General features: G+C 50.8%; 1 protein-coding gene and 1 long non-coding RNA gene across 7 annotated transcripts in view; one reads left to right on the plus strand and one right to left on the minus strand.

Moving 5' to 3' along the window:
• ATN1 (atrophin 1) overlaps nt 1-15,491 on the minus strand; it is an 18,678-nt gene continuing 3,187 nt past the window's right edge. For 4 of the 6 annotated variants that reach the window (XM_019548890.1, XM_019548889.1, XM_019548887.1 and 1 more), the window contains exons 4-9: nt 12,166-14,135; nt 6,553-6,775; nt 5,699-6,416; nt 1,598-1,741; nt 1,088-1,268; nt 1-322 (exon numbers count right to left, since the gene is read on the minus strand). In XM_019548890.1, the coding sequence (XP_019404435.1) occupies nt 220-322; nt 1,088-1,268; nt 1,598-1,741; nt 5,699-6,416; nt 6,553-6,775; nt 12,166-14,135 (3,339 nt within the window). In that variant the 3' untranslated portion in view covers nt 1-219. Of the gene's footprint in view, nt 403-1,087; nt 1,269-1,597; nt 1,742-5,698; nt 6,417-6,552; nt 6,776-12,165; nt 14,136-15,491 lie in introns of all 6 variants that reach the window. The other 2 variants (XM_019548891.1, XM_019548888.1) reach the window with 1 other exon arrangement.
• Nucleotides 409-15,491, plus strand: part of LOC109319383 — a 27,706-nt gene continuing 12,623 nt past the window's right edge. The window contains exons 1-2 of the long non-coding RNA XR_002103496.1: nt 409-738; nt 15,005-15,012. This is a non-coding gene — a long non-coding RNA (uncharacterized LOC109319383). The remainder of the gene's footprint in view (nt 739-15,004; nt 15,013-15,491) is intronic.

Consider the following 15,491-nt stretch of genomic DNA (forward strand, 5'->3'; position numbering starts at 1 on the left):
TACTTTTGTTTTTTTTTATTAGGTACAACCACTCTCTCAAAAGAGATTCTGGAACAGCAGCCATTTTGAATCCCCACAATTCCTTGTACTTCAAGCTCTTTGTCACATTAACTTTGTCTTTCTCAGTGCCCCTCTTGAAGTCATGCCAAGGTTCCAAACATTTTTTAGGCATCTCACTCCCTCCCCACTTCTCTCCCCTCCTCTCTGCTCCCTCGATGGTCATCTTGTTCTTTCCATCCTTCCTTCTTTTTCACTGTGCTGAACAGGCCCATCACTCTGCAGCTTCCCCTCTCCCAAGATTTGGTTGATTGATTGTTTCTCTCTGGAGAGGGAGATGTGATGATGTCATTGCAAGGGTTGGGTTTCATTTAAAGGGGTTTGTCACTTTCTTTCTTCAGGTGACTGGCAAAGGTGAAAGAAAAGGAGCACAGAGGACAAGAGGCAGAGAGAGAGAGAGAGAAGAAAAAAGAACACAAGTTTAATAAAGCAAATTGTATTGAGTCTTTTAGTAAAAATGAATCTGTCCCCCGGTGAAGATACTGGCTCAAAACTGAATTCTTTGAAATTCTTAGGAAAGTAAAATCTTGTCTCTCTGCAAATCACAGATGCTTCTTCCCTGTCAGTGTACCCTTCCCAGTGCTGCTGCCTAGGGAAGGGTCCTTGCAGAGAAGAGTTCAATCTCTGTGACCCTTTCAGTCCTTAACCCACAAGGGAATCAGTGAGAGTTAGTCCCAATATGTTTGTCTTCTTAGGAACAGAGCCAAGACCCAACATACTCATTTTGCCCGAAGGCCAATCAATACTTGTCATATGTGAATAGCATCCAGTTATTATCATGGGCCTACAATGGAACTTGTGACCTATAAGTGAACATATTTGACCTAGACCTTGCAACCTAGGAGTGAACTCTGTGTGCTCTCAGAGCTCAGTTCAGACTACAGCCACTGCCCCAAAGCAAAGAACTGCCCCTCCCATTCCTTGACTGTACCAGCTCTCCCATTCTTCAGCTAGATTTGAACTGGTGCCCAAGAGGTGAAAGTTAAGCATCCCATTTACCTAACCCTGAAAGGCTGTGGCCTCTTTTTACCTGTAATAATCCTCCTGTGTAGGAAGCGGCACTCCATGCAAAGGGTGATGGGCATGGAGCCACTGCTGCTGCTCCAAAGCCAAACGCTGCAGCTCTGCCGACTGTGCGTGCATGGCCTGGAGTTGATGAGCTGCTGACATGGGAGCAGAGAGAGATCCTGGCAGGTCCCTGTAGGGGGCAGCTGCATTCAGGGAGAAAGAGCAGATCAAGTCAGCCTACCAGACCCATTCTTACCCATTCTCCCCTGATTCTGTCATCATGACCCAGCACAACCCACACCTAATCCACCCATGTCTATTCCACACTTGGGCTCCCTGTCAAAGCTCTGTCAATGCCCCTCAATTCTGACATGCTGGCCTCCTGATTTTCTAGTCCCTGCCCTGCAACATTGCACAACTCTGTTTATGCACCTCCATTTGAACCTGCAGCCTTCCCTGTTATCTAATTTCTACCCTTTTGCGGTGTCAGTGCCCTTCACATGTGGCTCACAGGTGCCACTGGTGTTCTTACCAAAAAGCTGATGGCGCAGCACTTCATTCTCATGGAGGGGGTGAGGAAGAAGTGGGTTGGGGATGGTACCAGCTGGGTACGGTATCCGAGTGAGATGTGACCCTGATGCCAGTGGGTCAATAAGGGGGTGAACAGAGGCTGAGGCTGGTGACAAAAAATACCAACTGGTTACTGGGTTGTGTTACCTCAGAAGCAAAGTAGGGAAAAACAGAAAGAAACAAAAGGGAAGACTATAAGACAACCAGCCATACAGACTGACAGAACACAGCTCTGTATCAGGGACAGATCCATTTCAAGATTAGGTGATGCAGTTATTCAATTTTAGTATCATTAATTTCTGAACTTGTTCTTTGTGTCCTCACTATACAGCCAGGTTTGTGTAAACTGGTTCTGCCTGTCCATGTATACATGCCCCTTAGCTGCAACTATATATCTCAACATTTTGGCACTTCCTATGTTCCAAAGTGCCAGGCACATCTCCCGAAAGCTGGATGTGGATGCAGGTATTGTAGTTTATTGCATGCAGAAGTAGGTCCTAGGAACAAAAATTCGTAGCTTTGCTGGACACTGAAAAACAAAGAATTAACACAGACAATGGTTTCATGACTCATTACAATTACTCTACCTACTCCCTGTGCTAACCTCTCTGTATTCCACAAGCAATAACAGCCCTATTTCCTTTTGAATGGCTTTATGCTTTTTACAGAATTAGGTATAGCTATCTCAACTAGTCTTTACTCAGTCAGTAATTACATAGTTAAATTCTCATTGCTCCACAGGTTCAGTGCCCACTTTCCTTCTTAAGTGACAACTCTCACTTACATAATGAGATGTAAGCAAAGATAACCGCTCACTCAGGTATTTAACTTAGGCTGTATCTGCTTCTTTCCTGGACCTAAAGAACATTTTGTGCCCAATGGTTCATCTAATATCTCTCCAAACTATGTAGTTCAGCCAGTAAAAGATATGGTCAAACAAATCTTGCTTCTTGCACAACATAAGGATCATGCACCAGAAGGGATACTTTTTAAATTACCTTTCACTTTGAGGGCCTCTATTTTGGGTGGCTAACACACAACATACAATTTAGAGGCTTAGCCTTAGGCTCCATGTTTGAAAGTACTGGCTAGTCTGTGAACATGTAATTTGGAACATGGATAAATGAATAGAGGGTGCTAGATGCTGGAGGGAAGTGCAGTAGGGAGGACTTCTCTTCAGGTACTTCTGTGTAGCCCGATTGGTGAAATATACTCTACTCCCAGTGCCTCACACATTATAAACCACCTGCAGTTGAGCAGAGCAGGAATTTCTATGGGCTAGGGTGTTTCTGTGTCTATTGCTGCTAGGACCCCTCCATTCCCCTCAGCACTGGATACTAGTTATCAGGGCATATATGATTCTGTGTGTATGTGGGTTTATATGGTCCCAGCTTTGGCAGCCATTCTTGGTTACATTATTGGCTAGTCTTGGTCACATATTGGCTAGTCTGTGAACACACGTAATGAAATGGTTGTTTCATAACCAAGCTGGCTGTGGAGCTCTGGCTTACGTTTTTCAGATGTTGAAGACCCACAAGTCCAAAACTTAAAGATATTACAACAAGAAGTGGTTCTATACTGTAAATTTAAAAGCAAATATTTGAAGGAGGTCTTGTGACACTGGACGGTGGATGGCTGGACAGATCCAGCCAGGTTTTGGCTAATCAGTTTTATTCTGTAGAAGGCAGAGAAATTGAGCAGAGACAGGGCTATCTGAGCACAGCCTTCGTGTTGGCTGGGTCAACACAGATCCAGTGATTACACAGGTTCACATTTAACACAGTCAGTGCCCAGAGCTTCTGCTGAGTGCTGTGGGGCTGCATTAGGACAGCCAATGGAGCCAGTGCAGCTGTGATGTTCATGCACACGGAAACAGGTGAGCTGATCCTATCCTAGGCCTAGAGCAAGCATGGTTCTCAGAGCCTGGAATGCCTGGGGAAGGGCAGAACAGCTATGTGTAGATAAGAAGGCCTCTACAGGTGATCTGAGGGCTAGAACCTGCTCTCAGAAGCATCTGAATCTTCTGGTGCAGAATCATAAAGTAACACCAAAGTTGGGTTTGAAGGGACCTCAGGAGGTCACCTAGTTCAAACCCCTGCTCCAGGGCAGGATCATCCCTATCTAATCCACCCTACGACAAGTGTTTTTGTAAGCCAGGGCTGTCAAACTTGTGGCCCATGGAGTCAAGCCATGTGGCCCACAGCACTTATAAAGGAATCAGAAATTAGAGGTGGGGCCAATGAGGGGCAGGGTCTGCCACCAAAAAATGGGACACAGAGGCCTGCAAGTAACGTGTTAAGTGGCAGGAGGTGAGCAATGACTGCGTTAACCTCTGCAGCCACCACTACTCCCATATCCAGCCTGAGAGGAGCCCTGCAACTGGATCCAGCCAGGGAGGCAGGGTAAACTGGCACCCCTGGTCTAACTTACTATTAAAAATGCATGAGCAACCCTCACCTACAACTACCAGGCATAGTACCCAAAACCTTCAAGAAAATCCTAACGTGCCACAAGTAAAACAGGGGGTTGAGGACATGGTCAGTGTCCTGTCACTTCAGCAACAGGAAATAGCTTGTTAAAATACACTTGAAAGATTCAAGGAAGCGGGTCATGCTCCCTGCTATACATAAAGGCAAAATTCCCCACAGTCCATACCAACCTGATCATGGGGTATAATCCCTTCCTGATCCCAAATGCGGCAATCAGTCTTATCCTGAGCAGAGAAGCAAGACCTCTAACCAGGAACCTCCAGGGTTTCTTTAGGCTCCAGCAGGAGTGCTGGCACACCCCAGTCAAAATCCCTAGCTCTGGCTGCAGTCAACACCTAACGCTTCTGAAGAAGATGAAAAAAACTCCAATGCCTATCAGGAAAGGAAAAAAACCCTTTCCCAGCCCTGTGTGGCAACCAGAAAAGTCCAGAAGCATGGGAAAACCAAACACCCTCTATTCCATTCAGCAATCTGGGGATTGCCAACACAACTCCATGTGACTCACCCTCACTGGAAAGCCCAAACCCCGCTTTCTGTCATCCCATCCCTTCCATCAACTTGTTGTAACCTTTTGTTTCATAACCAAGCTGACTGTGGAGCTCTGGGGAGCACTGTCCTCTCCAGTTTCTGATGTGTATGGGGAAGTCTCTTAGATGAGCCACACCTTGTCATGCATCCATAGATGCATCACAAGCATGTCCAAGGAGGTGATCCTCCCCCTCTATGTGACACTGGTCAGGCCGCAGTTGGAGTACTGCGTCCAGTTCTGGGCGCTGCACTCCAGGAGGGATGTGGACAACATCGAGAGGGTCCAGAGGAGGGCCACCTGCATGATTGGGGCAACAGGGTAGGCCCTATGAGGAGAGGCTAAGGGACCTGAACCTGTTCAGCCTACACAAAAGAAGGCTGAGAGGGGATCTGGTGGCCACCTACAAACTGGCGAAGGGAAAACAGCAGGCAATGGGAGAGTCTCTGGTCCCCTGAGCACTACCGGGAGTTACAAGGAATAATGGCCATAAACTGACTGAGACTAGGTTCAGGCTAGACATCAGAAGGCGCTACGTCACAGTCAGGGTGGCTAGGAGCTGGAACCAACTTCCTAGGGAAGTGGTGCTCGCCCCTACCCTGGGGATCTTCAAAAGGAGGCTAGGCAATCAACTAGCCAGGGTTGTTTGACCCCAGCATCCTTTCCTGCCCATGGTAGGGGGTCAGACTTGACGACCTGCTTAGGTCCCTTCTGACCCTACCAACTATGAAACTATTTTCAGATGTTGCTCTTTGCAGCACGCTCCAGGTATTGCTACTCTTGTATCACTCCTGACCAAAACTTATCCAACCTCTTTTTGAAAAATTCCTGTGATGGATATTCCACAGCTCCCCCAGGGAGTGAAGAAACCTACTTTGCTGCAATACCAAGACATTGCTATGCCGTACCCTATTCCCTGAAACAAGAGAGAAAAGCTGCTATCCATCTTCTTTGTGACAGCCGTTCAGATATTCAGAAGAGAAAGAGACTATGACAAGTAAACAAAGAATGAGGGATCCCCTATTCTGTGTCCCCACACATCCCTCACCTGCATGGATGGCATCCTGCTGGTGCAGATGGAGGTGGGAGTGGATGTGCGAGTGTTGGTGATGATGGGGTGTCACATTGAGCATCTGCAGCCGGGCCAGAGGGTCGTTGCTCAGAGCAGCAACCCGCTCCGCATGCTGCCTTTCAGCTGCCAGTCGCTCAGCGTATGACATGTCAGGACGCAGGGTTGGGCCAGCTGCTAGTGCCAGCCGTTCCCGCTCCAGGTGACCCAGCCCTGGGTGGAAGGGAAAAGTGGGATGCAGGCCAGGGGCTGCCTGGAGAGCCAGCCCCCCATGGCGTGGGAAGGGATCCATGGCAGCAGCAGGAACAGCATGGAGCTGATCCAGCTCAGCTGGCTTGACTTCGAACCCAGGCTTGAGGCGCTCACGCAGGTCCCGATCCCTCAGGTCTCGCTCACGGGCTTCTCGTTCCCGCAGCTCCCGCTCCCGTGTGGCTGGGTCACTGCTGTAGATAGCTGGCACATTATAGCCCAGTAGACCTGGGTCAACTGCACCCAGCGGCACATAGAAGGGGTGATTGCGGTTGCTGGGGGACATGACATGGGGCCGGGCGTATTCACTTAGGGTGCGCAAAGCTGGTGTGTCAGGACCCAGGTATGGTGGGACAGTAGCCACAGCACTGCCCTGCTCAAAGGATGGACGGTGAGGAACGGGCCCCAGAGACGAACATTCCACTGGACGCCCCTCCTGTGCCATCTTCTGCAAAAGAGCAGAGAGAAGCTTCTCAGTGTCAAAGCCCAGCCAGTTCTACCCCCAGCAGGAAGCACTCTGATCCTCCAGCATTGGCTCCTGCAATGCCCCATTCTCTTCCCAGCAGGAACACGGTGACACCTACCACACTTCGCTCCAGCTCTCTCTCCTTCTCTCGCTCTCTCTCCTTCTCCCTTTCACGTTCCCTCTCCCGTTCCTTCTCTTCCCGAGCCTTCTGCTCTGCCTCCCTGCGGACCTTCTCCACTAGGTCTGCTCGTTTCTTGGCCAGCTTGGAGCCATCCAGGGGCACAAAATACAGGTCTGTGCGAGAGCAAGAGTTGAAGCCACGGTCTAGATGCTTGTTAAACCTGAGGATAAGAACTGAAGCATGAGTGTCAGAACAAGAGAGACGGAGCAGCAGAGAAATCCAGAGGGCTGAGTCCACCTAGGAAACATAATGTGTAAGGGACAGAGTGTGATGGAAATCTGGAGCAGTGAGGGATGTAGAGGGCAGCTATGCACCACACACTTGGGAAAACAAAGTTACTTACCAGTCACTGGAGTTATTCAAGATGTCCAGCCCCACACACACACACACACACAATTTCAGTACAGATGACAGTGTTCCTCAGTGTCCTGGCTTTTGAACAGACTTCTCTGTCTTAACAGTATCCACACTGTACATTCAAGTTGAAGCAAGGGAAATTTAGGTTAGATATTAAGAAAAGCTTTCTCATTAGGAGGATAGTAAAGCACTGGAACAGGCTACCCAGAGACCCTACGGACTCTCCATCCATATAAGTTTTTAAGACCTGGCTAGACAAAGCCTGGGCTAGAATGATATAGCTGGGGATGGCCTTGCTTTGAGCAGGGGGCTGGATTAGATGACCTCCTGAGGTCCCTTCCAACCCTCATTTTCTATGATTCTATAATTTTAGCAGGCTGTTTCTCAGGCCCTAGGTGTGAAATAGATTGGCTGTTGCATGAAGATTCACTGACATGTACTCTGTGGAGGCCCCTTCTATCAGCCAAACAGGGGAAGAGTGTGATCCATTGCTTCTGGCGGTGTGCTGCTACCACTGAAACCCTCTTGGATAAAACCCCTGAACTCATTGAAAGTCCAAATGGGAGTACCTGTGTTGGAAGTGATCCTGTGCCCCTACAAACCCCAGGGAGTGTGCTAAGGTCTTCAGAAAATGTGGAATTAGGTATCCCACGAGTTGTGGGATGCCAGCCAGTCCCCCTGGTGCAAGCAGAGGATGACAGGTGCTAGTGTCACCATCTTAAGTTGTAACCTACTGCAGCAGGGCACTGAGGTGCCTGCTACTTTGGAGCGATCAGTAAGGAATCCAGCTGCGGGTTGCCAGGGTAACCAATAGAAGTCAGCTGACCGGAAGGGGCAGGGCCTGGCTCCCATATAACCCCAGGCAGAGGCCAGGCAAGGAGTTCCCCCACCGGCAGTCAAGGAAGAAGGAGCTCTGCCAGAGCAAACACCGAGGAGAAGCCTGACTGCAAGAGCACCTCCTGATTGCTGTTATGGGGTGGAGAATTCCCTGGTAGGGGCTGAATGTTGTTTAGCCGGACGGCATAGATTTTATGTTATAGCCCAGGGGCTTGTGTTTTTGTGTTCGCTGTTTAGACCAGAGGACTGGGTGAGGCTATTAAGGGTTGCAGGAGGCCTCATAGGGGCTCCACGGTACCGTGGGGATCCCAGCACCAGAGACGGCGCAGCATTTGGGGTTCACTGACCCCAGCGCCAGACAGGGCACATCATTTGGGGTGCTCTGACCCCAGTGCCAGAGAAGGTGCAGCATTTGGGGTACACTGACCCTGGTGCCAGAAAGGGCACAGTGTTTGGGTACACTGACCCTGGCGCCAGAGAGGGTGCATCATTTGGGGTGCACTGACCCCAGCACCAGAGAGGGCGCAGCATTTTGGGGTACACTGACCCCGGGACCAAAGAAGGGGCCAGGCATGGCTACAGCCACCTGAGCCCGAGGCTGAGAGAAGCCCCAGAGCAGAGGGGGTGACGACTGATGAGCCCAGAAGGGCAGTGTAAGACAAGGCTACAGAAAGTCACAGGGCGCAGAGAGAGCAAGACTGACTGAACAACGTCCGGTACATCAGCAAGGCTTGGGCTGCGGTGTAAGGGGAGGAAAGGAGCTGCAGACAGCGCCCCCTGGCATTGGGGCAGAAAATGGGCCGCCTTCTGCTTAATTAACATCGTCTAATTAAGCAAGCAACAATGAGGTGTGGCAGGTGAGAAGGCGGGCAGTTGGCCCATAACAGGTGGGCGGGGCCACTAGTGGAGAGACCCCAAAGAGACGCACCTGTCACACCTACAGATGACCCGAATGAACTGCCAGGATGGGATGCCATCAACCCTTTCTCTTCAGGACAAGGAAATGTCCACTGTAAAACCCCTTCCCTCAAGCATGCGGATATCTTTTTCTCATGCTTCCAATGCCAACAAGGATTCATGAGAAGAGCCCCTGAAGCAGGAGGGAGAAAGGAGGGTTTGCTGTAGAGAACATGTGGAATTATGTAGTATCATCATGAGCCACTGTCCAGAACCCTAAGATCCAATGTTATCTGGGCCCAAATTAGATAAAAACAGGCCAAAAGTTTCTGCAAGGGAGGATCCCTTGATTCCATCATCAAACTTCCTGCCTGCTGAAAGAGTCACAGTGGAAGATGGTAAGAACAAAAAGTTGAGGATCTGTCCTTATGGAAGCATAATGCCTTCTTGCCTTGGCTCTGACCATCACAGTTGGTTAAAAGTTGCAGGAGTATAGCTGGTACTGATTGTTGTGCTGACGTATAGAAACATGAAGTCCAAAGGACACAGCCTGTGAATCCTTGTGGCAGACTAAGACTTGGTCAGTTTTAGATGAGAAAAGTACTGGCCCTTCAAAAAGGAGATCCTCCACAGCTGTTGGGACCTCAAGGGACCCCAAAACCCTGCAGCCCATACAACCCTCTCATGTGCTGGCCACAGACTAAGAAGTCATACTTACTTCCTAACGCAGCCTAGGTACTATTTTACCAACCCACTGCTCCTCTGGTATCAGAGAGAAAAATGAAGTCCACACATTCTGTGGGAAGATCCTTGGCTACAGATGCAATATGCTCAAAGACAGGGCTAGCAGAATTTGTTATTTAGTTATTCTAAATTATACACTTGTAAAGGAGCGACTGTTTGTGGAAGAGGTCCAATGTCTGGGAGCGTTTTCTTTTTAGGAACTGACTTGTATAGGCCTGCCCTCTCTTTAGCCACCACTACAACTTGTGAAGATGACACAGTGAGGGAACAGAAAAATTCTACCCCCGACAGAAGGACTCAATACTTTCTGTCCACCCTCTTTTCAGTAGGGAGCCCTGACACCAAAATTTGCCACACAAATTGGGCAAACTTTCCAGGACCAGTACAACCTGACACAGCTCAGGATGGGGCAAGACATCAAACAAGGTATGAAAGGAAGGTTCAACTAGGTCTTCTGACAAAATACTGAGCTCCCTCACAACTGATCTCATCAACTGCCAGCATCCCCCACAAGAAACCATAAACCCAGTGAAGAAGATGACACATGGGGCTGCATGCAGTGATGGAAAGGAGGGAGGACAGCAGCCCAGGTCCAGCTTTGAGGGCAATGAGGAGAATCAGGATAGCAGACAAACAGTCCAGTGCTTGGGGTCTTGAGTCATCCAAAGTTCGAAGGCCAACAGGGATATTCTAGAAAGGTAGGGACCTATCCCTGCTGCCAATGGCCAGCCAGTCAACTGTCATAATGGCTGTTTTTCCCTTGGGTGGCTTAATGTGGCGACAGGCAGGGGCAAAGACATCCATGTTCATGAGACAGAGTCAGAAGTAGATGTGGAGGAGACAACCTCTACAAGCGGTGCCAACTACCTGTGTGTTAGCTGGGATATAAAAACCTGGAGCATCAGGATGGTGAAGCGCCTCTTGGGACCAGGGACCTTCAAGAAGTTACCAAGGGCTCCCACGGAACAACAAGCTCCATTTTAGCTGACAATCTGAAGGCAGGAGCTGGGCAAATTCTCTCTCAGCAAGGGAAGCAACCAGTAATGCTGATGTGCTCTGGTCCAATCGAGAGACAAAGCATCTAAACTTGGTTGCCTTCTCCTTGCCAGGTCATACTATAGACATGATCCTGTCTCAGGCGGGGTGTTGGACTAGATGACCTATGGAGGTCCCTTCTCTTATGACTTCAATGTTGGTGACACTTGGCTCTGCAGGAGGGCTGGATGACACAGCAACCTGTTCAACAGGCACACTACAGCCCTACAGCACAGCCATAGAGGTACCCAGCTCTCTGCAAGCTTCTTCTGAAATCTTTGAGATGTGGGAAGTCTTGGGGGCCTGGTTGGTGACTCAGTGATTCTCTAATGGAACAGGACACATCTGCCAACCTGTGAGGTGCTCCTGCCTGGGGATCTACCTCTGAAATGAGGTCTCAAGCACAAAGATCAAACCAAGTTTGCTGATGCCAAGGAAGGAGGTTGGCATAAGGAAACACCACCAGACCATGTTCAGGGCTGGGCTGGAGGCTTGGTTTCTAAATCTGACTCTGGGATTGTAGCCTTTTCTAGTAGTACCATTTGGAGCTTCCATGCTCTCTGTCTATGAGATGTGGGACTGGTTTAGATGAAAATGACTGTCTGAGGTAGGAACCATCCCGATGCAGGAGAAATGGCTGTGAAACCCAGGAGAGTTTGGAGATGGCGTCCCCATAAACAAAGGAGGAAACTCTTACTCCTGTAAAATGGTGACAAGCTCCACAGAAAGAAATAACAGGTGGTCACCAGAAAAGGAAAAATAAATAGGGGTCCCCCAAATGGCTGTGCTGCATGGCACAGACAAAAACAGTAACAGTAAGGGAGGAGGGAAGGGTTGAGAGCACCAAACCTAATCTGCAAGTCGCACCCTTTTTCTTTTACTCCCAAAAGGTTTTGAGGTAAAATAAGTAATAATAAAGAAGATAACAAGGCAATAAAAAGCAATGATAACACTGAAAATGGAAGAAAGCAGCTGTGTGTGATCTCTGAGCAAAATGCAGGCTGCAGAGCAGACTGACAGAGAAGCGCACCCCTAAGCCAGGTGGTTGAGAGGAACTGAGGAGCAGGATGTGTGCACCACCCTGTAAACCTTTGGTGCAAAAAAGGAGTCAGGGCAGTGCTGGACTGCATGCCACAGATACTGCTGAATCTCCATTCAGAGCTCAGGGGCCTGAGACACACCTACAAGTGAGAAGGTGTATGTGCACAACTATGCCAAGGAGAACCCCTCTTTCTTCACCCTTCTATCTACCTCCATGGCCTAAATTCCACTTCCCAGGGTGAGATTTTTCACCTTTCTCCTGCCACAACTTGCTACTGTGGCAGCACCCAGGGGCAATGAAACAATCTACAAATGGCCAAGGAACATTTCCCTACCTGGTGCAGGCACTGCCATACCACCCACACATTGCAGCCATCAGTCAAGCCAGGGGAAAGGGCCATCAGGAAAGTGTGGCATGAAGGGACTGGACTGGCTGTACCCTGCTGCCTGCTCCTATTTATGCTGCGGGCTACGCTGGCCCAGCACAGACACTCACGCTCAGGAGAGGTCTCATTCTTTGACTTCAATGGGGGTGAGCCCTGGCATACAATTGTCCTTCCCACCTGTTTCCCCATCTTTTCCTATCATGTCCCACCGCCACTCCCCACCCTCTACTCTGTCTCCCTCTTCCCTTCTCACCTGGCTGACTGGCTGGCATGACTTGGTATGTCCACCACTTTGGGGGCTGGTGAGGGACTCCGCGTGGGCGGCACTGGGCTCTCTGGGGGCTCATACTCCTCCGATGGCTCTTGCTTAATCTGTGCAGTGCTCAGTGGCAGTGGTGGCAGTGGGGCAGCAGGGACTCCAATGCCTCCAGGCAGTGGGGGAGCAGTGGGGGTGGGGGTGGGGGTGGGGGAGGGAGTCTTGTAGTTGCTAGTTGCGGGAGAAGAGGTCACCCTGTACCCAGGCGGAGTGGCCACATGGAATGATGAAGCAGAGGATGAAGGGGGGGAGCCTGGCTTGTAGGCAGGTGGGGGCTGGAATGTAGGGACAGGTGAGGCTGCCCGCTTCCCATAGGGAGCCACGGCAGGTGGCGGTATGGGGGGTGATACTGTTTTATAGGGGGCTGAGGAAGAGGAGGCCATGGTGGCTATGACAGTGGAGAGAGTGGCAGACGCAGAAGTGACTGGGGGTCCAGCCCCATGTGCAGGAGAAGGTGGGGGTGGTGGGGGGAAGGTGTAGGTGGCAGGACTCTGGCCCTGTGGGTGGGCACAGACCCCTTGGTATGTACCCTGGGAAGAGGAGGAGGAGGAGGAAGAGGAAGAGGAGGAGGCGGCAGCAGAGGCAGAGGAGGAGGCAGATGAGGGGGCAGGGGTGGAGGAGGAGGCAGCAGCAGCTGAAGGAGCCTGACTGTATGTGGCCTGGCTGTGGGGTGGGTAGAGGCGCAGCCCATAGGCAGCATGTGAAGGGTGATGGGTGCCTGACTCCATGGGGTGGGGGTAACCTCCTGTTGGCTGAGGAGGAGCTGCTGTGGCTGGAGAAACACCCCCTCCACTGCCAGGGCCATGGTGGTGCTGCTGTGATGACTGCTGGTGGTGGGAGGCCTGGCCAGGAAAGGAGGCAGGAGGATGGGAGCTGGTGTTGCCCAATGGGCGGCTGTACGGTGGTGGACCCTGGCTCCACACAGGCTGGGAGGGCAGAGAGGGCTGGGTGTACTTGGGAGGCTGGCTGGAGACAGAGAGAGCAGTGGGGAGGGGGAAGGAGTGGGCATAGGAAGCACTGTAGTTAGGCAGGGTCTGGGCAGGGGAAGGCGGGAGATATTGAGCAGAGGAGCTGGAAGGGGGTGCATAAGGATAACGTGAAGGGGCCAAGGCTGGTGCCTTGTCCTGCCCCATGCCATGGGGTGATGGGAGGTGCCCACTCAGAGCCTGCCCCACCATCCCTGGAGAGTTGGAGGCGGCAGCCACGTTATTCAGTGGGCGCAGGGCTGGCGGGGGAGGCAGGTTGGCTGAGACATGGGGGAAGGAAGGGGCAGAGACTGGGGGTGCAGCTGGGGGGTTGGCTGGAGGTGTTTTCTGAGGAGGCAGCCCTGCTCCCATGGCAGCCAGGGAGATGGGTGTAGTGGGCGGAGGGTTGTGCTTGGCACCAAGGTTCTGTTCACGTGCCCCTGGTGCTGGAATGCCTCCCACTCCATTGGTGCCTTTGGCCCCAACCTGGACCACATTGGCAGTAGGATAAAGAGGAGCATGGGCAGAGGAAGAGGAAGAAGAGGAGGAGGAAGAAGAAGAAGCAGGCTGTGGTGCCTGCGCCTGGAAAATCCTGGAAGTCTGCGTCTCAAGTTGAGAGTGGTAACTCCCTCCAGGGGGCTGAGGGTGGACCTCACCTGCTAAGCCAAAGCCTGGCTCAGATGGACGGCCTAGACTGTCAGTAGGAGGGGCAGCTGGGGGGCTCTGGGGGAAGAGTGGGGGGTGGTGGTAGGCATGGGATGGTCCCTGGGACAGCACAGAGGAGGAATCTGAGTCATTCTCCACACTGCCAGGGCTGTAGACACTGGGTGAGGTGCTGCGGTTATCCTGGTCAATGTCCCGGGGGTCGCTGCTCATCTCGTCATTGAAGCTGTGGCCATCAAGGCTGTCAACATCTGAGGGAGACTGTGGACATGGCAGCTCCTGGGCAAAGGGAGAAGGGAGATATTACACAGGCTCATAAGCCTCCAGAATCTGCTCTCTAAAGCTCCCAACCTGTGCTGCTGGAGCCATTACAGGAGATCGCTCTGTCCTATCATCAGCAGAGTCTGCTCTTTGAAATTTGTAGGAATGTTGAGGGCAGTCCAACCCACTTCTCCTCACTTGTCCCTATGGGTATCTCCCAGAAGACGCAACAGCAGCAGACTTTTATCATGTACAGAAGGCAATGTTACTTGAAGTGTATCAATAACAAACCTAGCAACCTCCATCTGAACAGCAAAAAATACAGCACAGACAATAAGGGCTGATGTGTCCTGACCCCACATTCTGCAGAAAGGTCAGTGTCATTAGCCCAACATACAGAGGATGTAACTGAGGCTCACAGATTAGCAGTGTTAGTGACCCCCATTCTCAGGGGGTCTTTGGAAGAAAGGGCTGAAACCCATAATCAGTTATGGGCACTGGATAAAGGTATTATTCAGGACTACATATGCACATACAGTGCATGGTGGAATATCCCAAGAAAGCAATGGGAGGTTTGCATAGAAATAAAGAGGACAAAGTGGCCTTTATGGAAAAAACTATTTATGTTGTTAGTTGCTCAGTACCTCTATTGCTGCTTTCACCACTGGGCAGGGAATCCTGCTCCCCTTTGGGTCAATGCTATCTCTTCCTTTTGTGTCAATTCCTTCTCATCTTCCTTTCTCTAATCCTCCTTGTTCCCTGTTCTTGTGAATCTTTTCAGTGATTCCCTCTGAGTTTACCTCCCTGTAGCTACTCCCTGTTCTGGCTCCAGGGACCCCACTGCCACCCAAACCCCATTCCAGGCAATAAAATGCTGAGTGATAGAGTAGCTTGTGTCCCCAATAATTAAATGTCATGGCTGGACTTCAAGGCTTACAACATAAGGTAAATGAAGAAAGGGCTTCTGTTATGCTGGATAGAAGAATTCACATAGGGGAATTAATGTTAGTAATACTGTGGTGTTACATTTATCCTGTCACAGCAAAGACAGTAATATCCAAAGCCTTAGAATTGATTTTCTAAGCCAAGACTCAGAGGACAATAGCATATGAGAATTAGGTGGTATCCTTTTAAATCAGGAGCAGGCAATTATTTGTGCCCACGTGCCATATAGGTGGTTCTGGGGAGCTGCTGTGAGATGGTCAGCACTCCTGCCCTCTCCCTTGAAACAGCCCAGAGCTCACAGACCCTGCGGCTCCTCCCTGCCACCACCAACAGGGCATATCCCCAACCCCAGCCCACCCCAGACCCACCCTGGACTCACCCCAGCCGGAGCAGACCAGCTAGTACCTGCACGCACGCCTGCTATGGACT

This window comes from Crocodylus porosus, unplaced genomic scaffold, assembly GCF_001723895.1.
Source record: "Crocodylus porosus isolate Cpor-Errol unplaced genomic scaffold, CroPor_comp1, whole genome shotgun sequence".
NCBI classification, from domain to species: domain Eukaryota; kingdom Metazoa; phylum Chordata; order Crocodylia; family Crocodylidae; genus Crocodylus; species Crocodylus porosus.